Source organism: Carcharodon carcharias, chromosome 19 (genome assembly GCF_017639515.1).
Source record: "Carcharodon carcharias isolate sCarCar2 chromosome 19, sCarCar2.pri, whole genome shotgun sequence".
NCBI classification, from domain to species: domain Eukaryota; kingdom Metazoa; phylum Chordata; class Chondrichthyes; order Lamniformes; family Lamnidae; genus Carcharodon; species Carcharodon carcharias.
Window position 1 is genome coordinate 87,835,331 of NC_054485.1, and position 24,879 is coordinate 87,860,209.

Sequence of the window (24,879 nt, forward strand, 5' to 3'; positions counted from 1 at the left end):
GAGTGCTGCACAGTCAGAGGGACAGTATTGAGGGAGTGCTGCACTGTCAGAGGGTCAATACTGAGGGAGTGCTGCACTGTGAGAGGGGCAATACTGCACTGTCAGAGGAACAGTTCTAAGAAGTGCTGCGTTATCACAGATTACAGAGATGATGAGGTGCAGGGGATGGAAGGTATTACAGAGATAGGGAGGGGTGTAAGAGCTGGAGGAGGTTATAGAGATAGGGAGAGGTGTAAGGAGGAGGTTAGAGAGATAGGGGCTGTCAATGACGACATGCAGGGATTCGAAGAAAAGGATGTGAATTGTAAAATCAAGCCATTACCAGACTGAGAGCTGGTGTAGTACAGGAAATGATGGGTGATTGGGATTTAGAGAGTTCAGATACAGGGCAGCAGAGTTCCAGAAGAGCTAAAGTTTCCAGAGGACAGATGATGCAAGACCAGCCAGGAGAATGTTGGAACTGTCGAGTCTCGATGAGTGCAAAGGTGCTATATGAATGCAAGTGTTGCTGTTGTCCATTACTGAACCATCAAATGGAGGCCGGGAACAATCCTTACGCCAAACATACGAACATGTGAATTGGGAGCAGGATTAAGATATTTGGCACCTCGAGCTTGCTCCACCATTTGATAAGAACATGGTTTATCTGATTGTGGCTTCAACCCTAGTTTCCTGTCTGCTTCCCCCTAACCCTTAACTCCCTTGTCAATTAAAAATCTATCGAACTCAGCCCTGAATATATTCAATGACCCAGCTCCCACTGCTGTCAGTGGAGAGAATGCCAAAGATTAAGGACCCCCTGAGAGAAGAAATTCCTCCTCATCTGAAATGGAAGGCTCCTTATTTTTAAACTGTGTCCCTAGTTCTAGTCTCTCCCACCAGGGGAAACATCCTCTCAGCATCCACCCTGTCAAGTCCCCTCAGGTTCCAATATCTTTCAATAAAATCACCTCTCGTTCTTCTAAACTCCAATAGATGCAGGACCAACCTGCAAAATCTTTCTTCATAAAACCCCTTAATCCCTGGAATCAGCTGAGTTAATCTCCTCTGAAATGCTTCCAATGCAGTTCTTTTTTTTATAAGTAAGGAGACCAAAATTATACACAGCACATCAGACGTGGTCTTACCAACGCTCTATACAACTGTAGCAAAACTTCCCTACTTCTATACTCCATTCTTCTTGCAATAAATGATATTCTATTTGCCTTCCTAATCACTTGTACCAGGATATCCAGATCCCTCTGTAACACAGGGTTCTACGATCTCTCTGTATTCAAATAATACGGTGGTTTTCTATTCTTCCTGCCAAAGTGGACAAGTTCACATTTTCCCCCACAGTATACTCCTGCTCTCTCTCAAGTTTCTGTCCATCTTAGCCAATTGAGAATCATTCTCCATCGCCTGGAGGGAGAAGAGGTCAAATGGGCAACGCTTGCTGTCCAATCCCCACTGGCCTCGACAGAATGATGAGAAGAGTTAAGATTCCTCAATCAATGCTGGAAGGTTCACTCCTGAAGGTGAGTTATAGTGTTGCTGCAGCACAGGAGGCCATTCAGCCCATCGAGTTCTTTGTTTCTTCCATTGTTGGCTTTGTAAGAGAAGGGTTTAAACAGGAGGAGGGCGTTAGGCCCCGAGAGCCTGCTCCGCCACTCTCAATAACATCGTGGCTGATCATCTCCTTCAATTCTTCTTTCCCACCCCGGTTCCAATATTGCTTCAGTGCCTCAGTGTGCAAAAATCTATCAATACCAGTCTTGAACATTCTCACTGATTGAGCATCCACAGCTCGCTGGGGGTAGAGAATCCCAAAGATTCACAATCTCTGGGCAAAGAAATTTCCTCCTCATCTAAGTCGGAAACAGTCGATCCCCCCCCCCCCAATCCTGTGACTGGAACCCCCCTCGTTCCCATGGATCTTGCAGGTGTTGGAAACGCACTGAGCATTTCAGCAGCCAATCGGCCGAGGCAGGGGTGGATAGGGGCGAAGTTGTGGAGGTTGTAGAAAAGGTCATAGTGATGGGAGAGGGGTATGATGGGTCCTAAACTCAAGAGACAGGGATCGCAGTCCTTGACTTACTGCTGAGCGAGTCTTTAGAAATCCCTCCGAGGCTTTCCCTCTGTGGCAGGTGAATCTTACTCTTTATTCTTTCATGGGATGTGGGCCTTGCAGACAGTGCCAGCATTTTTTGCCCATCGCTAATTGCCCTTGAGAGTAGTTAAGTGTCAACCGCATTGATTGATCACTCAGATTAAGTTGATGTGTCTCCTCCAGGACCTCAGTATCGGACAGCAGAGATACCTATACAGCATCTTCACAATCTATGATGCTGTATCCCTCCGCAGGAGCCTCTACCAGCAATACGTCAACAGCCTCACGTGACAGAGGATGTTGGGTGGGTAATGAATAGTGACTGAAATATAAAGAATCGTCCCTCCAGGACCTCAATTTCCTATTGCACAACCTCAGTGGCCTATTTGGCCCCAAGATGAGCTGCTGGCCATATCGCCACTGTATCATGTAGACCGTATACTTGGTGATGGAGTGCTGCACTGTCAGAGGGTCAGTACTGAGGGTGAGCTGCACTGTCAGAGGGTCAGTGCTGAGCAAGTGCTGCACTGTCAGAGGGTCAGTGCTGAGGGAGTGCTGCACTATCAGAAGGTCAGTGCTGAGGGAGCGCTGCACTGTCAGAGGGACAGTGCTGAGGGAGCGCTGCACTGTCAGAGTGTCAGTGCTGAGGGAGCGCTGCACTGTCAGAGTGTCAGTGCTGAGGGAGCGCTGCACTGTCAGAGTGTCAGTGCTGAGGGAGCGCTGCACTGTCAGAGTGTCAGTGCTGAGGGAGCGCTGCACTGTCAGAGTGTCAGTGCTGAGGGAGCGCTGCACTGTCAGAGTGTCAGTGCTGAGGGAGCGCTGCACTGTCAGAGTGTCAGTGCTGAGGGAGCGCTGCACTGTCAGAGTGTCAGTGCTGAGGGAGCGCTGCACTGTCAGAGTGTCAGTGCTGAGGGAGCGCTGCACTGTCAGAGGGTCAGTGCTGAGGGAGCGCTGCACTGTCAGAGGGTCAGTGCTGAGGGAGCGCTGCACTGTCAGAGGGTCAGTGCTGAGGGAGCGCTGCACTGTCAGAGTGTCAGTGCTGAGGGAGCGCTGCACTGTCAGAGGGTCAGTGCTGAGGGAGCGCTGCACCGTCAGAGGGTCAGTGCTGAGGGAGCGCTGCACCGTCAGAGGGTCAGTGCTGAGGGAGCGCTGCACCGTCAGAGGGTCAGTGCTGAGGGAGCGCTGCACCGTCAGAGGGTCAGTGCTGAGGGAGCGCTGCACCGTCAGAGGGTCATACTGAGGGAGCGCTGCACCGACAGATGGACAGTGCTGAGGGAGCGCTGCACCGTCAGATGGACAGTGCTGAGGAAGCGCTGCACTGTCAGATGGACAGTGCTGAGAGAGCGCTGCACTGTCAGATGCACAGTGCTGAGAAAGCGCTGCACTGTCAGATGCACAGTGCTGAGGGAGCACTGCACTGTCAGATGGACAGTAGTGAGGGAGTGCTTCATTGTCAGAGGGTCAGTACTGAGGGAAGGCTGCACTGTCAGAGGTTCAGTGCTGAGGGAGTGCTGCACTGTCAGATGGACCAGTATTGAGGGAGTGCTGCATTGTCAGAGGGTCAGTACTGAGGGAAGGCTGCATTGTCAGAGGTTCAGTGCTGAGGGAGCGCTGCACTGTCAGATGGACAGTGCTGAGAGAGCGCTGCACTATCAGATGCACAGTGCTGAGGGAGAACTGCACTGTCAGATGGACAGTAGTGAGCGAGTGCTGCATTGTCAGAGGGTCAGTACTGAGGGAAGGCTGCACTGTCAGAGGTTCAGTGCTGAGGGAGTGCTGCACTGTCAGATGGACCAGTATTGAGGGAGTGCTGCACTGTCAGAGGGTCAGTACTGAAAGAAAGCTGCACTGTCAGAGGGTCAGTACTGAGGGAATGCTGCACTATCAGAAGGTCAGTACTGAGGGAGTGCTGCACTATCAGAGATCAGTACTGAGGGAGTGCTGCACTGTCAGATGGACAGAATTGAGGGAGTGCTGCACTATCAGAGGGTCAGTACTGAGGGAGTGTTGCACTGTCACAGGGTCAGTGCTGAGCAAGTGCTGCACTGTCAGAGGGTCAGTACTGAGGGAGTGCTGCACTGTCAGAAGGTCAGTGCTGAGGGAGCGCTGCACCGTCAGACGGACAGTGCTGAGGGAGCGCTGCACCGTCAGACGGACAGTGCTGAGGGAGCGCTGCACCGTCAGACGGACAGTGCTGAGGGAGCGCTGCACCGTCAGACGGACAGTGCTGAGGGAGCGCTGCACCGTCAGACGGACAGTGCTGAGGGAGCGCTGCACCGTCAGACGGACAGTGCTGAGGGAGCGCTGCACCGTCAGACGGACAGTGCTGAGGGAGCGCTGCACCGTCAGACGGACAGTGCTGAGGGAGCGCTGCACCGTCAGACGGACAGTGCTGAGGGAGCGCTGCACCGTCAGACGGACAGTGCTGAGGGAGCGCTGCACCGTCAGACGGACAGTGCTGAGGGAGCGCTGCACCGTCAGACGGACAGTGCTGAGGGAGCGCTGCACTGTCAGATGGACAGTATTGAGGGAGCGCTGCATTGTCAGAGGGTCAGTACTGCACTGTCAGGTGGACAGTATTGAGGGAGTGCTGCATTGTCAGAGGGTCAGTACTGAGGGAGTGCTGCACTGTCAGAGGGTCAGTACTGAGGGAAGGCTGCATTGTCAGAGGTTCAGTGCTGAGGGAGCGCTGCACTGTCAGATGGACAGTGCTGAGAGAGCGCTGCACTGTCAGATGGACAATGCTGAGAGAGCGCTGCACTGTCAGATGGACAGTGCTGAGAGAGCGCTGCACTGTCAGATGGACAGTGCTGAGAGAGCGCTGCACTGTCAGATGGACAGTGCTGAGAGAGCGCTGCACTGTCAGATGCACAGTGCTGAGGGAGCACTGCACTGTCAGATGGACAGTAGTGAGGGAGTGCTGCATTGTCAGAGGGTCAGTACTGAGGGAAGGCTGCACTGTCAGAGGTTCAGTGCTGAGGGAGTGCTGCACTGTCAGAGGTTCAGTGCTGAGGGAGTGCTGCACTGTCAGATGGACCAGTATTGAGGGAGTGCTGCACTGTCAGAGGGTCAGTACTGAAAGAAAGCTACACTGTCAGAGGGTCAATACTGAGGGAATGCTGCACTATCAGAGGGTCAGTACTGAGGGAATGCTGCACTATCAGAGGGTCAATACTGAGGGAGTGCTGCACTGTCAGATGGACAGAATTGAGGGAGTGCTGCACTATCAGAGGGTCAGTACTGAGGGAGTGCTGCACCGTCAGATGGACAGTGCTGAGGGAGCGCTGCACCGTCAGATGGACAGTGCTGAGGGAGCGCTGCATTGTCAGAGGGTCAGTACTGCACTGTCAGGTGGACAGTATTGAGCGAGTGCTGCATTGTCAGAGGGTCAGTACTGAGGGAGTGCTGCACTGTCAGAGGGTCAGTACTGAGGGAAGGCTGCATTGTCAGAGGTTCAGTGCTGAGGGAGCGCTGCACTGTCAGATGGACAGTGCTGAGAGAGCGCTGCACTGTCAGATGGACAGTGCTGAGAGAGGCTGCACTGTCAGATGGACAGTGCTGAGAGAGCGCTGCACTGTCAGATGCACAGTGCTGAGGGAGCACTGCACTGTCAGATGGACAGTAGTGAGGGAGTGCTGCATTGTCAGAGGGTCAGTACTGAGGGAAGGCTGCACTGTCAGAGGTTCAGTGCTGAGGGAGTGCTGCACTGTCAGATGGACCAGTATTGAGGGAGTGCTGCACTGTCAGAGGGTCAGTACTGAAAGAAAGCTACACTGTCAGAGGGTCAATACTGAGGGAATGCTGCACTATCAGAGGGTCAGTACTGAAGGAGTGCTGCACTATCAGAGGGTCAATACTGAGGGAGTGCTGCACTGTCAGATGGACAGAATTGAGGGAGTGCTGCACTATCAGAGGGTCAGTACTGAGGGAGTGCTGCACTGTCAGATGGACAGAATTGAGGGAGCGCTGCACTATCAGAGGGTCAGTACTGAGAGAGTGCTGCACTGTCAGAGGGTCAGTACGGAGGGAGCGCTCCACTGTCAGAGGGACAGTAGTGGGGAGCACTGCACTATTAAAGGGACAACAGTGGGGAGTGATACATTCTTTTAAGGGGCATCACACTTTCGGAGGGGCTAAATTTCAGATCAGACACTAAACTGAGGTCCCGTCTGCCCTCTCAGGTAATTGTAAAGTCAGGTGCTCTGGTTTTTATTGCAATGTTGTTTGTTGGACCCTGTGTGTAAATTGGTTTCTATGTTTCCTAAAGTACAACAGTGATGGCCCTCCATAAAAAAAACTATGTCATCAACTGGGGAATGGCTTTGGGACGACCTGAGATGGTGAAAGGCTCTATGCAAACAGGAATATTTTGTGATTCTAAAGGTTACATCACTGCTGAGGAAATGGACAAGTTTCTGGCTTATCTGAGGCAGCCTAAACAGCAACAGTATCAGAAACTGTTTATGGTCAGAACTGCGACGAGGGCACCCACAAAGTAAGATCACCGCTTGCATGCGAAATCTGAGATGAGACTGAAGGATAAAAGGTTTGAAATCCGCAATGCTCTTCATTCTTCCTCTCAGGTGCTGTTCTCAGTTAACTCCAGGCCCCTGGCTCTCAGGGTTCAGTTAATTCCAGACCCTGTCCCCCAGGCTCCAGTTAATTCCAGGCCCCTGTTGTCTGTTTCCCAGGCTCGTTAATTCCAGGCCCCAGTCTCCCCATAATTCCAAGACCGTTTCCCAGGCTCCAGTTAATTCCAGGGCCATGTCTCACCAGGCTCTAGTTAATTTTGGGCCCCTGTACCCCAGGCTCCAATAGATTCCAGGCACCTGTTTCCCCAGGCTCCAGTTAGTTCCTGGCCCCTGTACCCCAGGCTCTAATTAATTCCAGCCCTCTGTCTCTCAGGTTCCAGTTAATTCCAGGCTCATGTCCCCAGGCTCCAGTTAATCCTGGGCCCGTTTCCCCAGGCTGCAGTTGATTCTGGACCCCTGCCTCCCCAGGCTCTGTTTGATTTCAGGCCCCATCTCCCCAGGCTCCAGTTAATTCTAGGCCCGTTCCTCAGGTTCCAGTTAATTCCAGGCCCCTGTCCCCCAGTTAATTCCAGGCTGTCCCTGAGCTGTAATTCAAACTGTGGGTTAATTAACTTCATTGTTTTCAGCAGGTAGATGTTATTTCTGGACCCAGGCCAGACCTGAAATGCAATGTGGTCAAGATCAGCTCCATTTGGTGACAGGATTGGACTCCGCAACCGGATGAATCATCTCCAATCGGATTGAGGAAGGAAAAATCCTATTCCAATACCCATTAAAGGGCTTTTGAGCAGTTGTTGTGTTTATTTGTGCCTGTTTGTATGAAAGAATTCTACTGGGTATTTCACCGCTCCAGAATGCAACAAAGGGTTCACAGTTAATGAAGAATTTTCTTCGAGGCGTGGTCACTGTTGTAATGTAGGAAATATGGCAGCTAATTCAAGCACAGCAAGATCCCACAATCAACGTGACATTGACTAGGTTGCCTGTTTAAGTGATGTTGATTGAGGGCAAAATATCAGGCGCAGGGCTCCCCACACCACCCACTTCTGCTCTTCTTCCAGTCATGACCTTGGGATCTTCTATCTTTTATGACCATTGAAGGGTCAAATAGGGACTCGGTTTAATGTCTCCTCCCAAAAGATGGTACCTCTGACTGTGCAGCACTCCCTTATCACTGAGCATCTGACAGTGCAGCACTCCCTCAATATTGGAGCCCATGACATTCGTAAGAGCCCAAGAAATAGGGGAGGAAGCCACTTAGTTCCTCGGGCCCGCTCCGCCATTCAAAAGTCCACGGCTGAACTTCTATCTCAACCCCACCCTCCTGCACTATTCCCATATACCTTGATTTCCTTAACATTCAAAAATCCATCCATCTCAGTCTTGAATATATTCAATGAGGGAGCATCTATAGCTCTCTGGGATTGAGAACTCAAAGGTTCACAACCTAGTGAAGAAGTTTCTCCTCATCTTGGTCCAAAATGGCTGACCCCTTACTCTGAGACAGTGCGGCCATGTTCTGGGTTCCCTGACCAGGGGAAACAACCTCTCGGCATCTACCCTGTCAAATCCTCCGAGAATTTTTATAAGTTTCAATAAGATCACCTCTCATTCATCTAAACTCCAGAGCGTATAGGCCCATTCTGGTTAATCTCTCCTCTCATCCGGGAATGAACCTAACTAACCTGTGTTGCACTACTGCCAAGGGAAACATTTCAGTCTCTGGAGACTGAAACTATTCGTAGTCGACCCTGAGACTCTCTGGAACTTGAGTGTCAAAACAGCAACAACAATACTGACAGAAACAGGCCCCAGGCCTCGCTTCCCAATCCACACGTTTATTCTGAACTCCAACGTTGCAAACAAAGAAACTTACAAACCATCGCCATCACCTCTAGCAATGGCGTCCTTCACTGGGGCCGTGGTGATGGGACTTCGGGGTAGGGGGAACAGGAGCCGTGCGGAGAAGGGACAGAGGAAGCGGTCATGGAAGCTGACCTTGATGTTGGGAGCCGTGCTCCCTGGTAATGCCGCCCCCTCCCTGCTCTGCTCACCTGAGGGGCTGGGGGTGTGGGTGGGGGGGGGGAGTGGCCTCTCAGCCGATGTAGATCCGGTGGAAGTCATTGGCCCCGAATGCAGCGTTGCACTTGGGGCACTTGCGCTGTCGTGTGTCGTAACGGGTCTTGACGCATTCGAAGCAGAAAACGTGGAAACACTTGGTCAGCACGGCGTCCTTCTTCCTCATGTTACAGCAGGGACAGGTCAGCTTGGCCTGTCCCCGGGTGTGTGTGTGGGATGGAGGAAGAGAGAGAGAGAGAAGCACAAGGTGAGATTTTGGGAGCAGCTTTTCATTCCTTGGAAACAACATCCCCTGCCCCAATCCCTGAGTAATATGATTCCGAGTGTGTGATTAAGGCCAACCCCTCGAAAAATGGACCAATTCACCTGTACCCACCAGCAAAGAAAATGGACCAGTCCCCTCCGAGTGTGACCCCCTCAAAACGAACTCCCAGTTCCCCCACTACCCTCCTTCAAAGCTTTCCTCCCCAACACGGGCAAGAAGAAAATGGACTGGTCCTATCCAAGCACTAGCCCCATGTTAAAGGGGAGAGCCGGTTTCTCCCCCCCAACAGTATCCTCCCATTAAAAATGGTCCCTGTCAACCTTTGAAATTGGATTAATCCATCTTCCCCCTGCTGCCAGGATTACTGATTGATCCCACCACCCTCCCTCCCAGGAACTGGGCAAATCCAGCTCTCCCCCACGCACTGGAATTTATTTTGATCCAAACATCACCACCACCCCCACCAGAAAATGGGCCGATCTGGCAGCTCAGCTGCCGAAATTGGACGAAAGCGACTGGTGACCCAATCTGATTACACCACCCAAACATCGCTGGAATATGGACTGGTTTAGATATTCCCTTCTGTTGGTACATAGATTGATATGACAATCTTCCCCCAGCCAGTACCACAAAATTGGACAAGTCCAACATCCCTCGTTATATGGATGTGGATCTGACAGCCCGCTCCTCCCGGAATGCTGAGTCTCCCCCCACCTCCCGTCATACTCCACCGCCCCCACCATCCCTGCCCCCACACCAATGTCCGCTCCCCTGGTCGAATCACTCACCTTGTAATCTTTGATCTCTTCCATCAGGATCTCGTCACAGTTGGTGAACATTTCTGGCTTCTTCTGTCGCTCCAGCTTGCGACGCAGTTTCGAGATGTCTTCCTGAAACCCGAGAGAAGAAGAGGCATCAGGAAAGGCATCGCACTCTGTCTGAGGGTTTGTCTGAGGGTTCGTCAGACCCGAACAAATCACCCTCACTCCTCACTGCTGGGTCAGTGTAGAGGGAGCTTTACTCTGTATCTAACCCCGTGCTGTACCTGTCCTGGGAGTGTTTGATGGGGACAGTGTAGAGGGAGTTTTACTCTGTATCTAACCCCGTACTGTACCTGCCCTGGGAGTGTTTGATGGGGACAGTGTAGAGGGTGATTTACTCTGTCTCTAACTCATGCTGTTCATGCCCTGGGTGTTCATAATACTGATGCTGGGTTATAATTGTCTCAGAAACTCTCCCCACGGTCACCTACCTGTGCTCGCTTGTAGTTGAAGGTTTCTTTCTCTCGGGCCACGCTGCCCTCGATGATGTTGTTCTGAACCTCCGACAATTTCTTCTGATCCGCCTCGACCTGCACCTTCAGATCCTCAGCGAGCTGAGCAGCTTCCACTGCCTGAGTGGGTGGGGGAGGGGGAAGAAATGAGGAGAAAAGGGGAGTTGAGAGGGGGGAAATAGGGGGTAAAGGGGAGAGTGAGGGTGGAAGTGGGGTGAAGGGTTGGGGGGATGGGGGGGGCAAAGGATGAGGGGTCAAGGGGAGAAGGGAAGCGTGAGGGAGTAAAGGGGAGGAGAGTGTAGAAACGGGGGGGGGGAGGGTAGATGGTGGGGGAGAAAGTGTAGGGTGAGAGGGGAAATCGGAGACGGGAGGGGCCAGAAGAGAGAGGGGCCAAGAAGAGGGGTGGGGTGGGGGCAAGGAGAGAGCAGGAGCCAGGCGAGAGCAGGGGGGTGCAAGGAGGGGGGTGGGGGGGGGAGACGGCAAGGAGGTGGGGGGGAAGCGAGGTGACGGGGAGGGGGCGCAAGGAGAGCGGGGGCGCAAGGAGGGGGGGCGCAAGGAGGGGGGGGCGCAAGGAGGGGGGGGTGCAAGGGGGGGGGGCGCAAGGAGAGGGGGGGATGCAAGGGGGGGGGCGCGCAAGGGGGGGGCGCAAGGAGAGGGGGGCGCAAGGAGAGGGGGGCGCAAGGAGAGGGGGGGCGCAAGGAGAGGGGGGGCGCAAGGAGAGGGGGGGCGCAAGGAGAGGGGGGGCGCAAGGAGGGGGGGCGCAAGGAGGGGGGGCGCAAGGAGGGGGGGGCGCAAGGAGGGGGGGCGCAAGGAGGGGGGGCGCAAGGAGGGGGGGGCGCAAGGAGGGGGGGCGCAAGGAGTGGGGGGCGCAAGGAGTGGGGGGCGCAAGGGGGGGCGCAAAGAGGGGGGGCGCAAGGAGGGGGGGCGCAAGGAGGGGGGGCGCAAGTAGGGGGGCGCAAGGAGGGGGGGCGCAAGGAGGGGGGCGCAAGGAGGGGGGCGCAAGGAGGGGGGCGCAAGGAGGGGGGGGCGCAATGAGGGGGGGGCGCAATGAGGGGGGGGCGCAATGAGGGGGGGGTGCAATGAGGGGGGGGCGCAATGAGGGGGGGGGGCGCAAGGAGAGTGGGGAGGAGTGAGAAGTGAAGGGGAGTTGGGAAGGAGAGGGGATGTAGGGAACGAGGGAGAGGGAGAGAGAGAGATGGAGAGACACAGGTAACTATGAACATGGAGCAATTGCACTAAAGCTTGTGTTTAAGAATTGATCTCCATCAGGAACTCCCGTTCCCTGGGAGTCTCTCCAGATTTTGACTTGCGCAGCCTTGGAGTAGAGCAGGCTCTGGGTCCCGGCCTCTCACCACCCTCCCCTCTCACCTTGCGTTTGTGCATGTCTAGGGTCTGGGTGCGAAGTGACAGCTCCTTTTCCATGGCCGTGAGGTTAGTCTGTAGTAACTGTTCCTTTTCCTCTAACTTCTTCACAACCTGGAGCTGCGCATCCACCTAGAGAGAGAGAGAGACAGAAAGAGGGAATGGAGAGTGAGGTTAGAGAAATAAAAGTCAGTAAGGGTGTGAAACAGAGAGAGTGAGGCGGAGGCGTGGCGAGGCCGGGGCGTGGCGGGCGAGGGCGAGGCAGGGGCGCGGTGGGCGAGGCAGGGGCGCGTTGGGCGAGGCAGGGGCACAGCGGGCAAGGCATGGGCGCAGTGAGGGCAAGGGTAGTGCGCGGTGAGCGAGGGGCATGGCGGGCGAGGGTGAGGCACGGCAGGTGGGGGGGCTGCACGGCGAGCGAGAGGGCACAGGGGAGAGCGAGGGCATACAGGAGACAGAAAGGGGGCGTGGGAGAGAGGGATGTAGGGAGGACGCGGAGCAAGAGTGAGAGAATAATGTATAAGATAAAATTTAGGGAAAGAAATCAGATAAAGGTGAGTGCAGGAAGAGAGAGCAAGCAAGAGAGAGAGGCGGAAGAGACAGAGGGAAGAAATGAGAGAGAGAGGAGCGAAGAGAGGGATGGAGGCAGAGAGAAACAGGGAGAGGAAAAAATAGATCAAGAGTGAGAGAACAGATTAAGGGAAAACAGCAAGAAATGAGAACAGGGAGAGTGAAGAGGGAAAGTCGGGGGATAGGAACAGGGGGAGAGAAAAGACAGAATGAGGACAAAGTGACATGGACAATATAAAGCAGAGACAGAGAATGGAAACAGAGGGAGTGAAAAATAGAGGAGAATGGAGAAAGGGAGAGAGAAAAAAGTAGGGAGGCAGAGAGAGAGAAATAGTGAGAGAGAAAGGAGTGTCGGGAAGGGGCATGGAGTAAAAGAGAGAGGGACGGATGGTCAACAGAGGGGCGGAAGGAGGAACGGTGATAAGGGGTAGCAGAGAGACAGACAGTTACAGAGGAGACCGATGGAGGGGTGTTAGTGGGGGAACAGAGGGAGGGATGTCGACGGGGACAGAGGGAGGGATGTCGACGGGGACAGAGGGAGGGATGTCGACGGGGACAGAGGGAGGGATGTCGACGGGGACAGAGGGAGGGATGTCGACGGGGACAGAGGGAGGGATGTCGACGGGGACAGAGGGAGGGATGTCGACGGGGACAGAGGGAGGGATGTCGACGGGGACAGAGGGAGGGATGTCGACGGGGACAGAGGGAGGGATGTCGACGGGGACAGAGGGAGGGATGTCGACGGGGACAGAGGGAGGGATGTCGACGGGGACAGAGGGAGGGATGTCGACGGGGACAGAGGGAGGGATGTCGACGGGGACAGAGGGAGGGATGTCGACGGGGACAGAGGGAGGGATGTCGACGGGGACAGAGGGAGGGATGTCGACGGGGACAGAGGGAGGGATGTCGACGGGGACAGAGGGAGGGATGTCGACGGGGACAGAGGGAGGGATGTCGACGGGGACAGAGGGAGGGATGTCGACGGGGACAGAGGGAGGGATGTCGACGGGGACAGAGGGAGGGATGTCGACGGGGACAGAGGGAGGGATGTCGACGGGGACAGAGGGAGGGATGTCGACGGGGACAGAGGGAGGGATGTCGACGGGGACAGAGGGAGGGATGTCGACGGGGACAGAGGGAGGGATGTCGACGGGGACAGAGGGAGGGATGTCGACGGGGACAGAGGGAGGGATGTCGACGGGGACAGAGGGAGGGATGTCGACGGGGACAGAGGGAGGGATGTCGACGGGGACAGAGGGAGGGATGTCGACGGGGACAGAGGGAGGGATGTCGACGGGGACAGAGGGAGGGATGTCGACGGGGACAGAGGGAGGGATGTCGACGGGGACAGAGGGAGGGATGTCGACGGGGACAGAGGGAGGGATGTCGACGGGGACAGAGGGAGGGATGTCGACGGGGACAGAGGGAGGGATGTCGACGGGGACAGAGGGAGGGATGTCGACGGGGACAGAGGGAGGGATGTCGACGGGGACAGAGGGAGGGATGTCGACGGGGACAGAGGGAGGGATGTCGACGGGGACAGAGGGAGGGATGTCGACGGGGACAGAGGGAGGGATGTCGACGGGGACAGAGGGAGGGATGTCGACGGGGACAGAGGGAGGGATGTCGACGGGGACAGAGGGAGGGATGTCGACGGGGACAGAGGGAGGGATGTCGACGGGGACAGAGGGAGGGATGTCGACGGGGACAGAGGGAGGGATGTCGACGGGGACAGAGGGAGGGATGTCGACGGGGACAGAGGGAGGGATGTCGACGGGGACAGAGGGAGGGATGTCGACGGGGACAGAGGGAGGGATGTCGACGGGGACAGAGGGAGGGATGTCGACGGGGACAGAGGGAGGGATGTCGACGGGGACAGAGGGAGGGATGTCGACGGGGACAGAGGGAGGGATGTCGACGGGGACAGAGGGAGGGATGTCGACGGGGACAGAGGGAGGGATGTCGACGGGGACAGAGGGAGGGATGTCGACGGGGACAGAGGGAGGGATGTCGACGGGGACAGAGGGAGGGATGTCGACGGGGACAGAGGGAGGGATGTCGACGGGGACAGAGGGAGGGATGTCGACGGGGACAGAGGGAGGGATGTCGACGGGGACAGAGGGAGGGATGTCGACGGGGACAGAGGGAGGGATGTCGACGGGGACAGAGGGAGGGATGTCGACGGGGACAGAGGGAGGGATGTCGACGGGGACAGAGGGAGGGATGTCGACGGGGACAGAGGGAGGGATGTCGACGGGGACAGAGGGAGGGATGTCGACGGGGACAGAGGGAGGGATGTCGACGGGGACAGAGGGAGGGATGTCGACGGGGACAGAGGGAGGGATGTCGACGGGGACAGAGGGAGGGATGTCGACGGGGACAGAGGGAGGGATGTCGACGGGGACAGAGGGAGGGATGTCGACGGGGACAGAGGGAGGGATGTCGACGGGGACAGAGGGAGGGATGTCGACGGGGACAGAGGGAGGGATGTCGACGGGGACAGAGGGAGGGATGTCGACGGGGACAGAGGGAGGGATGTCGACGGGGACAGAGGGAGGGATGTCGACGGGGACAGAGGGAGGGATGTCGACGGGGACAGAGGGAGGGATGTCGACGGGGACAGAGGGAGGGATGTCGACGGGGACAGAGGGAGGGATGTCGACGGGGACAGAGGGAGGGATGTCGACGGGGACAGAGGGAGGGATGTCGACGGGGACAGAGGGAGGGATGTCGACGGGGACAGAGGGAGGGATGTCGACGGGGACAGAGGGAGGGATGTCGACGGGGACAGAGGGAGGGATGTCGACGGGGACAGAGGGAGGGATGTCGACGGGGACAGAGGGAGGGATGTCGACGGGGACAGAGGGAGGGATGTCGACGGGGGACAGAGGGAGGGATGTCGACGGGGGACAGAGGGAGGGATGTCGACGGGGGACAGAGGGAGGGATGTCGACGGGGGACAGAGGGAGGGATGTCGACGGGGGACAGAGGGAGGGATGTCGACGGGGGACAGAGGGAGGGATGTCGACGGGGGACAGAGGGAGGGATGTCGACGGGGGACAGAGGGAGGGATGTCGACGGGGGACAGAGGGAGGGATTCGACGGGGGACAGAGGGAGGGATGTCGACGGGGGACAGAGGGAGGGATGTCGATGGGGGACAGAGGGAGGGATGTCGATGGGGGACAGAGGGAGGGATGTCGATGGGGGACAGAGGGAGGGATGCTGATGGGGGACAGAGGGAGGGATGTTGATGGGGACAGGGAGGGATGTTAACAGGGACAGATGGAGAGAGGTTAAGAGGGGGAGAGGTGCCTTTTACAGTCAGTCTCAGCGACCTGGGTTTTTAAGGTCAAGACTTGGTCTCCCAGCTCCTCCTTCTCTTCCTTCAGCAGTTTGTGGATCTGGTTAGATTTGATTCGCTCAGACATCAGCTTGAAGTTGGCGTCATCCTTCTCTCGAAGCTGCTGCATCAGGCGGATATTCTGTTCTTGCATGTCCTCAAATGCCTGGCCTGTCACATCCATCTCCGACAGGAGAGCTTCCTCCTCCTGGGAGAGGGAGACAGAGTGCAAAAGGTGGGGAGAGAGTAAGAGAGACAGTGTCAGCTTCTGTACTGCCCGTGTGTGTCTCAGTGTCAGCTCCTGTACTGCCCGTGTGCGTCTCAGTGTCAGCTCCTGTATAGTCCGTGTGTGTCTCAGTGTCAGCTCCTGTACTGCCCGTGTGTGTCTCAGTGTCAGCTCCTGTATGGCCCGTGTGTGTCTCAGTGTCAGCTCCTGTACTGCCCATGTGTGTCTCAGTGTCAGCTCCTGTACGGCCCGTGTGTGTCTCAGTGTCAGCTCCTGCACTGCCCGTGTGTGTCTCAGTGTCAGCTCCTGTACGGTCCGTGTGTGTCTCAGTGTCAGCTCCTGTACGGCCCGTGTGTGTCTCAGTGTCAGCTCCTGTACGGCCCGTGTGTGTCTCAGTGTCAGCTTCTGTACTGCCCGTGTGTGTCTCAGTGTCAGCTTCTGTACTGCCTGTGTGTGTCTCAGTGTCAGCTCCTGTACTGCCCGTGTGTGTCTCAGTGTCAGCTCCTGTACTGCCCGTGTGTGTCTCAGTGTCAGCTCCTGTACGGCCCGTGTGTGTCTCAGTGTCAGCTCCTGTACTGCCCGTGTGTGTCTCAGTGTCAGCTCCTGTATAGTCCGTGTGTGTCTCAGCGTCAGCTCCTGTATACACAAATCTGTTACAAAATAAAGATTACTTTTTCCATCTTGACAATTCAGGTTAATCTGTGTTTTATGAATCTTGAATTTTTTTTTGAGGGGTGATGTGTCAGCGGGATGGGTCACTAAATTCAGTCTGGGAAACATTGATATTACCCCCACAATGAACCTCTGCACATCTGCTGCTCAAACCCTCATCCAGACCTTTGTTACCTGCAGACTTGGCTGTTCCAACGCTCCCCTAGACCAACTTCCCACCTTCCGCCCTCTGTAAACTTCACCAAATTCAGTACTCAGATGCCCTGTATTTTAAGTCCAGTTCATTCACCAACGCTGTGCTCGCTGATCTATACCTCACTGCCTCAATTTTAAAATTTGCATCCTGTTGTTCAAATCTTTCCATGGCCTCACCCTCTCCATCTATGTAATCTCCTCCAGTCCCCTAGATTCCTCCCTATCTCTGTAACTTCCTCCAGCCCCTACATCCCTCCCTATCTCTGTAACCTGCTACAGCCCCTACACCCCTCCCTATCTGTGTAACCTCCTACAGCCCCTACACCCTCATCACTGTAACCCCTTAAGTCCCTACATCCCGTCCTATCTACATAGCCTCCTCCAGCCCCTATACCCCTATCTCTGTAACCTCCTCCAGCCACTATACCCCTATCTCTGTAACTTCCTCCAGCCCCTACATCCCTCCCTATCTCTGTAACCTCCTACAGCCCCTACACCCCTCCCTATCTCTGTAACCTCCTCGAGCCACTACAACCTCATCTCTGTAACCCTCTTAAGTCCCTACATCCCAGCCTATCCATAGCCTCCTCCAGCCCCTACACCCCTCCCTATCTCTGTAACCTCCTCCAGCCCCGACACCCCTCCTTATCTCTGAAACCCCCTCCAGCCCCTACACCCCCCCCTATCTCTGTATCCACCTTAAATCCCTACACTCCTCCAATATGTCTGTGTTTCTCCAATTCTGGCCTCCCATACATCCTCCAATTTTAATTGCAGCAGCATTGGTAGCCATTCCTTTATCTCTAGGACACTCAGCTCTTCAATTCCCTACCAAAACCTCTCTTCCTTCACTCTCTCTCCCTTTTTTACTCCTTTTGAGTCGCTCCTTAAAACCTACCTTTTTGATCAAGCTTTTGCTAATCTGTCCTAATATCTCCTTATGTGGCTCGGTTTCAATTTTTGTCTGGTAATTGGTCCTTGAAGCACCTTGGGATGTTTTACTATGTAACAGGCGCTATCTAAATGTATTTGTTGTTGATCTTATTGTTAGGGTCTTCTGATGTCATCTCAGTCCCAGTGGATAAGTGTCTCTCCACCCTTCTCTTGCTCTTGCTCTCTCCCTCTCACTCGCGCTCTCTCCCAACCCTTCACCCTGACCCTCTCACCTGCTTGGCCATGGCAACTTTTTTGAGCATGTGCTCCATCTGCTCATCCACCAGCTTCATCCGACGCAGCGCCTCTACGTCTGCCATCTTCTTCCCCTCGTGTCTCTCCTTCTCCTCCAGTTCCCTCAAACGCTGCCTCAGGTTGTCCAACTGGAACGGGATCGCTGACAGTCAGAGGGAGGAAGCTGGAAGGGGCCATCCCATCCCCTTGGTAACCACCCAGCTCCCGGTCCCATCGCCACGGTGACTACATCAGCTCCCCGTCCCTTTCCCATAATAACTGCCCCGCTTCCCTGTTCCATCGCCACGGTGACAACACCAGCTCCCACTTCCATCCCTATGGTAACCACCTGACTCCCTGTCCCATCCCCACGGTAACCACCCCAGCTCCCTGTCCCATCCCCACGGTAACCACCCCAGCTCCCTGTCCCATCTCCACAGCGACCACCCCAGCAGCCTGTCCCATCCCCACGGCGACCACCCCAGCAGCCTGTCCCATCCCCACAGCGACCACCCCAGCAGCCTGTCCCATCCCCACGGCGACCACCCCAGCAGCCTGTCCCATCCCCACGGCCGACCACCCCAGCTCCCTGTCCCATCCCCACAGCGACCACCCCAGCAGCCTGTCCCATCCCCACGGCCGACCACCCCAGCTCCCTGTCCCATCCCCACAGCGACCACCCCAGCTCCCTGTCCCATCCCCACGGCGACCACCCCAGCAGCCTGTCCCATCCCCACGGTAACCACCCCAGCAGCCTGTCCTATCCCCACAGCGACCACCCCAGCTCCCTGTCCCATCCCCACGGCGACCACCCCAGCAGCCTGTCCCATCCCCACGGTAACCACCCCAGCAGCCTGTCCTATCCCCACGGCGACCACCCCAGCTCCCTGTCCCATCCCCACAGCGACCACCCCAGCAGCCTGTCCCATCCCCACGGCCGACCACCCCAGCAGCCTGTCCCATCCCCACGGTGACCACCCCAGCAGCCTGTCCCATCCCCACGGTGACCACCGCAGCCGCCTGACCCATCCCCACAGCGACCACCCCAGCTCCCTGTCCCATCCCCACAGCGACCACCCCAGCTCCCTGTCCCATCCCCACAGCGACCACCCCAGCTCCCTGTCCCATCCCCACAGCGACCACCCCAGCAGCCTGTCCCATCCCCACGGTGACCACCGCAGCCGCCTGACCCATCCCCACAGCGACCACCCCAGCTCCCTGTCCCATCCCCACAGCGACCACCCCAGCACCCTGTCCCATCCCCACGGAGACCACCCCAGCTCCCTGTCCCATCCCCACGGTGACCACCCCAGCTCCCTGTCCCATCCCCACGGAGACCACCCCAGCTCCCTGTCCCATCCCCACGGTGACCACCCCAGCACCCTGTCCCATCCCCACGGAGACCACCCCAGCTCCCTGTCCCATCCCCATGGTGACCACCCCAGCAGCCTGTCCCATCCCCACGGTGACCACCGCAGCCGCCTGACCCATCCCCACAGCGACCACCCCAGCTCCCTGTCCCATCCCCACAGCGACCACCCCAGCACCCTGTCCCATCCCCACGGAGACCACCCCAGCTCCCTGTCCCATCCCCACGGTGACCACCCCAGCTCCCTGTCCCATCCCCACAGCGACCACCCCAGCACCCTGTCCCATCCCCACGGAGACCACCCCAGCTCCCTGTCCCATCCCCACGGTGACCACCCCAGCACCCTGTCCCATCCCCACGGAGACCACCCCAGCTCCCTGTCCCATCCCCATGGTGACCACCCCAGCACCCTGTCCCATCCCCGTGGTGACCACCCTAGCTCCTTGTCCCATTGCCATGCTAACCACTCAGGGTCCCCATCCCATCCCATTCCCACAGCAACTGTCCCAGTTCTGTGTCACATTCCGGTTCCCACTCACCTTCCTCAAATTCCTCATTTTTCCCAACAGATCCTTTTACACAGGCCTCAGGAGCATCAAATTAACAGCTTTAAACAGGGTCTCTGACAGGCAGAGAAGACTCCGTGTTCAAACGGGGTCTCTGAGGGAGAGGCTCCCTCTTCAAACAGGGTCCCTTACAGCATGATTTGAAATACAGAGAAGTTCTGTTAAACTTGTCCAGGACCCTGCAGGTCCAGGCTGTAGTTCAAGTACTATGTGCAGCTCTGATCTCCATATTAAAAAATAAGCACTGGAGGAAGTATGAAAATGTCTTAGAAGCAGAACTGAGAGATTGCAGCAATGGGAAAGATTAAACAGGCTGGAGCTTTTATCTTTCGATAAGAGAAGACTGAGAGGTGATCCGGTAGGGGCCTTTAAAATGATGAATGGTTTCGATTGGCTCAGTGCAGACACGACATTACGAGTTGTGTGGGAATCCAAAACTAGAAGCTGAAAATACAGGGTGGTCACCAATACTCGCAGCTGATTGTCGACCTCAACCCAAAACGCCCACACTATCCCTCGATTCCCTCAGAGCCCGAGAATCTCTCTCTTGAAGATATTCAATGACTGGACATCCACAGCCCTCCGGGGTGGAGAACTCCAAAGAGTCACCACCCTCCGAGTGAAGAAATTCCTCCTCATCTCAGTTCAAAATGTCCGACCCCATATCCTGAGCCTGTGATCCTCGTTCTAGGCTCTCCAGCCAGGGGGAGGCAAAACAGCCTCTCAGCATCTACCCTGTCGAGTCCTCTAGGATTTTGTATGTTTCAAAGAGATCACCTCTCATTCTTCTCAACTCCAGTTAATATAAGCCTAGTCTTCTCAACCTCTCCTCATTAGGACAGCCCTCTCATCCCAGAAACCAGTCGAGCAGGCCGTTGTTGCACCTTCTCAAAGGGATGTATATCCTTCCTTAGGTTAGTAAACTAAAACTGTCCACAGTGCTCCAAGGCTTGGTCTCACCAAAGGCCTGTGCAATTGCAGCAAGGCTTCACCATTCTTCAACTCCATCTTGCTTGCAATAAAGACTAACGAACCACTGACCTTCCCGTCCCCTTGGGCCAATGGCTCTGGGGAGCACGTGCCATGGTTTTCTTTTTTAACCTCCCACAGCCCAGACCCACCATAATGACCCTTGTCTGCCCTCTCACCCTCACCTCCGCTTTCACCCTCTTCTCCGACGCCATCAGTTGAACTTTGTCTCGCTGCTCCTTTGGTGATGAGCGGTACATGTCCAACAAGAGTTTCATCTCCTTCTGGCTCTCCTGAGCTCTCCTGTGGACAAGGAACGGTAGCAAAGTGGTTAGGTTGCTGGACTAGCAGTCCAGAGGCACTAAGCTAATCTCAGAGACATGAGTTCAAATCCCACTATGACAGCTGGGGATTTAAATTCAGATCATTAAATTAAAAGCTGGTCTCAGTAATGGCGACTACCGGCTTGTCATATAAACCTACCTGGCTCACTAAGGAAATCTTCTGCCTTTACCTAGCCTGGCCTACGCGTGTCACTCCACAGCAACATGGTTGACTCTTAACTGCCCTCTGAAATGGACCCAGCCACTCGGTTGTATTCAAGAGGTACTCAACAGCAATAAATGCTGGACAGCCTCCTCTCAAGTGGTACTCAACAGCAATAAATGCTGGACAGCCTCCTCTCAAGTGGTACTCAACAGCAATAAATGCTGGACAGCCTCCTCTCAAGTGGTACTCAACAGCAATAAATGCTGGACAGCCTCCTCTCAAGTGGTACTCAACAGCAATAAATGCTGGACAGCCTCCTCTCAAGTGGTACTCAACAGCAATAAATGCTGGACAGCCTCCTCTCAAGTGGTACTCAACAGCAATAAATGCTGGACAGCCTCCTCTCAAGTGGTACTCAACAGCAATAAATGCTGGACAGCCTCCTCTCAAGTGGTACTCAACAGCAATAAATGCTGCTCTGGTCAGCCACACTCACAAACCACGAATGAATAAATAAAGAGGGGGTGAAAATTCACAGTGTCCAAAATTGGAGACATCATCTTAAACTTGTATCAGACTTCAGGTATTCCACACCTGGAACACTGTACAGTTTTAGTCTCCATATACCTTGGAGCACTATGCAGTTCCGGCTTCCATATATCTAAATTATTCTTCACCTTTATTGGGTGGGTGGAAGGCAGTGGCATAATGGTAAAATCACTGGATTAGGAATCCAGAGGCCCAGACTAAAGCTCTGGGGAGAAAGGTTCAAATCCCACTACAGCAGCTGGTGAAATTTAAATTCAATATAAAGCTAGCCTCAGTGATGGTGCCCCATGAAACTATCATTGATTGTTGTAAAAACCCATCTGGTTCATTAATGTCCTTTAGGGAAGGAAATCTCTCACTCTTACTTGGATCTGGCCTACATGTGACTCCAGCCCCACAGCCTAGCAATTCAGTTCAAGGGCAATTCGGGATGGGTGACAAATGCTGGCCTTGCCAGTGACGCCCGCATCCCATGAAATCATAAAATTTTTAGCAGTACAGTTCCGGTCTACATATACCTTGGCTATTCCACATTTGGAGCACTGCACACAGTTCATATATAGAATCTACAACCATTAACTTACTTCAGTTCCCCTCGGAGCTGTTTGACCATCTCCGCCTCCTTCTTCTTGGCATCTTCAGGTTTGCTCCTCTCTCTCTCCTTCTCTGCCTTGTCCTTCTCTCGCTCCTTCTCTGCCTCTTTCTCTCTCCCCTTTTCCCTGGCCCTCTCCCTCTCCTTCTCCCGTCTCTCTCGCTCCCGCTCTTTTTCTTTCTCCTCCTCTTGCTGCTGTTTTCTGGCCTTGGCTGCCTCAGCCTCCTCTTTCTCCCTCTTGCTGCCGGCTTCCTCAGGCTCCTGCTTGACCTCCGGAGGTTCCTCCTTGACCGGCTCAGCTCCGGCCTGAAGCTGTGATCCGCTGGCTCCCCGTGATCGGACCTGGAAGAGGAATAGGAAAGTTGGGGGGATTGGAATTCACTTTCGGCAATGACGCGGGCAGTCAATGTAAACGGTGCTCACACCGAAACCCACCCCGCCACGCGCCTCATCTGCTCCCAGTGCGGAGTCAGGAAAGGCCCAGGCTCCGGCCTGTGCTGGCTTCACCAATCTCACCTGGCTCTGGAGAGGAGATTTACCAGAATGGGCCCAGGGATGAGGGACCTCAGTTAATGTGGAGAGACTGGTTGAAGCTGGGATTGTTCCCCTTAGAGCAGAGAGAGTTAAGAGGAGGTTTAATCGAGGTGTTCAAAATCAGGAAGGGTTTTGATAGAGTAAATAAGGAGAAATTGTTTCTAGTGGCAGGAGGGTCAGTCAGACACAGATTGAAAATAATTAGCACAAGAACCTGAGGAGGAGATGAAAATATATTTTCTTACACGATTTGTTAATGACCTGGGTTGTGTTGCCCGAAAGGGCGGTGAAAGTAAATTCAATAATGACTTTTCAAAAGGAATTGGACATGTATTTGAACAGGATGAGCTTACAGGGATACAGCTGGGGAAAGATGCATTTGGGAGACTAAATTGGACAGTTCCTTCAAAGAGTCAGCACAGATATGACGGGCCAAATGGTTGGATTTTTACTCCCCTCGTCTCGCACCGTCCATTCCCCTGACTGTCTCTCCAGCAAGGAAGGTACAGAAAGGCACCCCCCACCACCCCTTCCACATTCACACCCCAGCTCCCCCTGATTCCCTCACTCACCATGCCCAGGTCACTGTGCATCTCCCAGACTTTCCTGCGCACCTTGGCCAGCTCTGTGTGGCTGTCCCGGAGTCGACGTTTATAACGCTGCACATCCCCCTTCAGCTGGTGGTTGTGGTTCTGGAGACTGCTGATCAGGTGACGCATTTCCCGGTTGATGGGCCCTGAAGAGGAAGAGGAGTTAGATTGGGGTTTGGGTAAAGGTTATCCCCAAGGGCTACACGCAACGGGGGAAGGGAGGTGTTTGCTGCGGGAGTGGGGTGGGGGAGCAAGAGCCTTATCTAGTGTGGTCCTGAGCCCAACTCTCAGAATCTCCTCCACCTTATGCTTTCTTCACTCCTTCCCTCCCCCACTTCCCTCAAGTCCCTCCATTCTCTCTTCTTTCCACACCACTTCCCCACCTATCCCTTTCTCCTCCACTTCTCTTGTCCTCCATCCTCTCCCTGCAACCCGCATCACCCCCGCCCCGTTCTTACCTGCTTGTTCATTGGCGGCCAGCGTTTGCTCGAATTCAATTCGCAGCATTTCATATTCCTTACGGACCTGGGCCAGCGTGTCCTCCAGCTGCATCACCTCCGTCCTCAGCTTCTTCTGCAGACCCACCTCATCCCCCTGAAACGCAGAGAGCAGCCCAGGTTAGGGGTCAGCACCAGGGTCACTCATCACCCCTCAGCCGGGGGTGGAGGGGAGGGGAGGGTGGTCACCCACTGACCCCCTCAACAAGGGTCACCCGCTTGCAAATTAGTTTCATGTGATAAGTTCCGGCAAGTCCTTTTCAGGTTTTAACTGTAGATTAAGAATCAACATCTGATGTAGTACTAACCTTCAAGTAGGTTAGGTTAGCTTGTTAAGTAGAGAACTGTCTGGAGTGGCAGTTATCTGTCAATCACCTGAAAGCAGTTGGTTCAAGTGGTGTTAGTTACTGTAGCAGAAAGCCAAACTAGCTAGGGACTCATTGGAGGGTTGTAAGAGAGGCAGGCTTTTCAAACCGCACGGTCAGTAAGGGGCGCCCGAGGAGACAGGCAACTATGCTGCAGTGAGACGGAGACTGAGTGAGACGGAGACTGAGTGAGACGCGAAATAGATTCTCGAGGGAATTCGGTGCATGGAGGGAAAAGAGGTATTGTATATGTAGGTTTTATTCGAAGACAATTAAGGGAGTAATTAAATTAATTGAACAAAATAACATAAGTAACAATGGCAGGACAGGTGCCATGTTGCAGCTGTGGAATGTGGGTATTTTGGATGCCACGGCGATCCATGACAAACACATCCGCAGAAAGTGTAAGCAGCTTGAGGAATTCCTGATCAGGATTATTGACCTGGAAGCCGAACTGCAGACACTGTGCAACGTAAGAGAGGGGGAGAAATGCCTCGACACATTGTTCCAGAAGAAGGTCACACGTCTTAGAATAGGGTCGTCTGTTTTGGTCAGCAGTGAGGGGCAGGAGGACGTGACCGTGAGTGAGGC

The 24,879-nt window shown here is 55.0% G+C and overlaps 2 protein-coding genes across 3 annotated transcripts in view; both read right to left on the minus strand.

Annotated features, from left to right (window-relative positions):
• The window catches only part of LOC121291685 (class I histocompatibility antigen, F10 alpha chain-like), a 256,969-nt gene that overhangs the window by 53,741 nt on the left and 178,349 nt on the right, over positions 1-24,879 (minus strand). The window lies entirely within an intron of this gene.
• LOC121291684 (E3 ubiquitin-protein ligase BRE1A-like) overlaps positions 8,444-24,879 on the minus strand; it is a 34,035-nt gene continuing 17,599 nt past the window's right edge. Inside the window, exons 11-20 of the mRNA XM_041213175.1 lie at positions 23,885-24,020; positions 23,409-23,572; positions 22,295-22,644; positions 20,858-20,975; positions 17,768-17,917; positions 15,504-15,716; positions 11,607-11,732; positions 10,218-10,358; positions 9,754-9,855; positions 8,444-8,893 (exon numbers count right to left, since the gene is read on the minus strand). Of these exons, the coding sequence (XP_041069109.1) occupies positions 8,717-8,893; positions 9,754-9,855; positions 10,218-10,358; positions 11,607-11,732; positions 15,504-15,716; positions 17,768-17,917; positions 20,858-20,975; positions 22,295-22,644; positions 23,409-23,572; positions 23,885-24,020 (1,677 nt within the window). The 3' untranslated portion in view covers positions 8,444-8,716. The remainder of the gene's footprint in view (positions 8,894-9,753; positions 9,856-10,217; positions 10,359-11,606; positions 11,733-15,503; positions 15,717-17,767; positions 17,918-20,857; positions 20,976-22,294; positions 22,645-23,408; positions 23,573-23,884; positions 24,021-24,879) is intronic.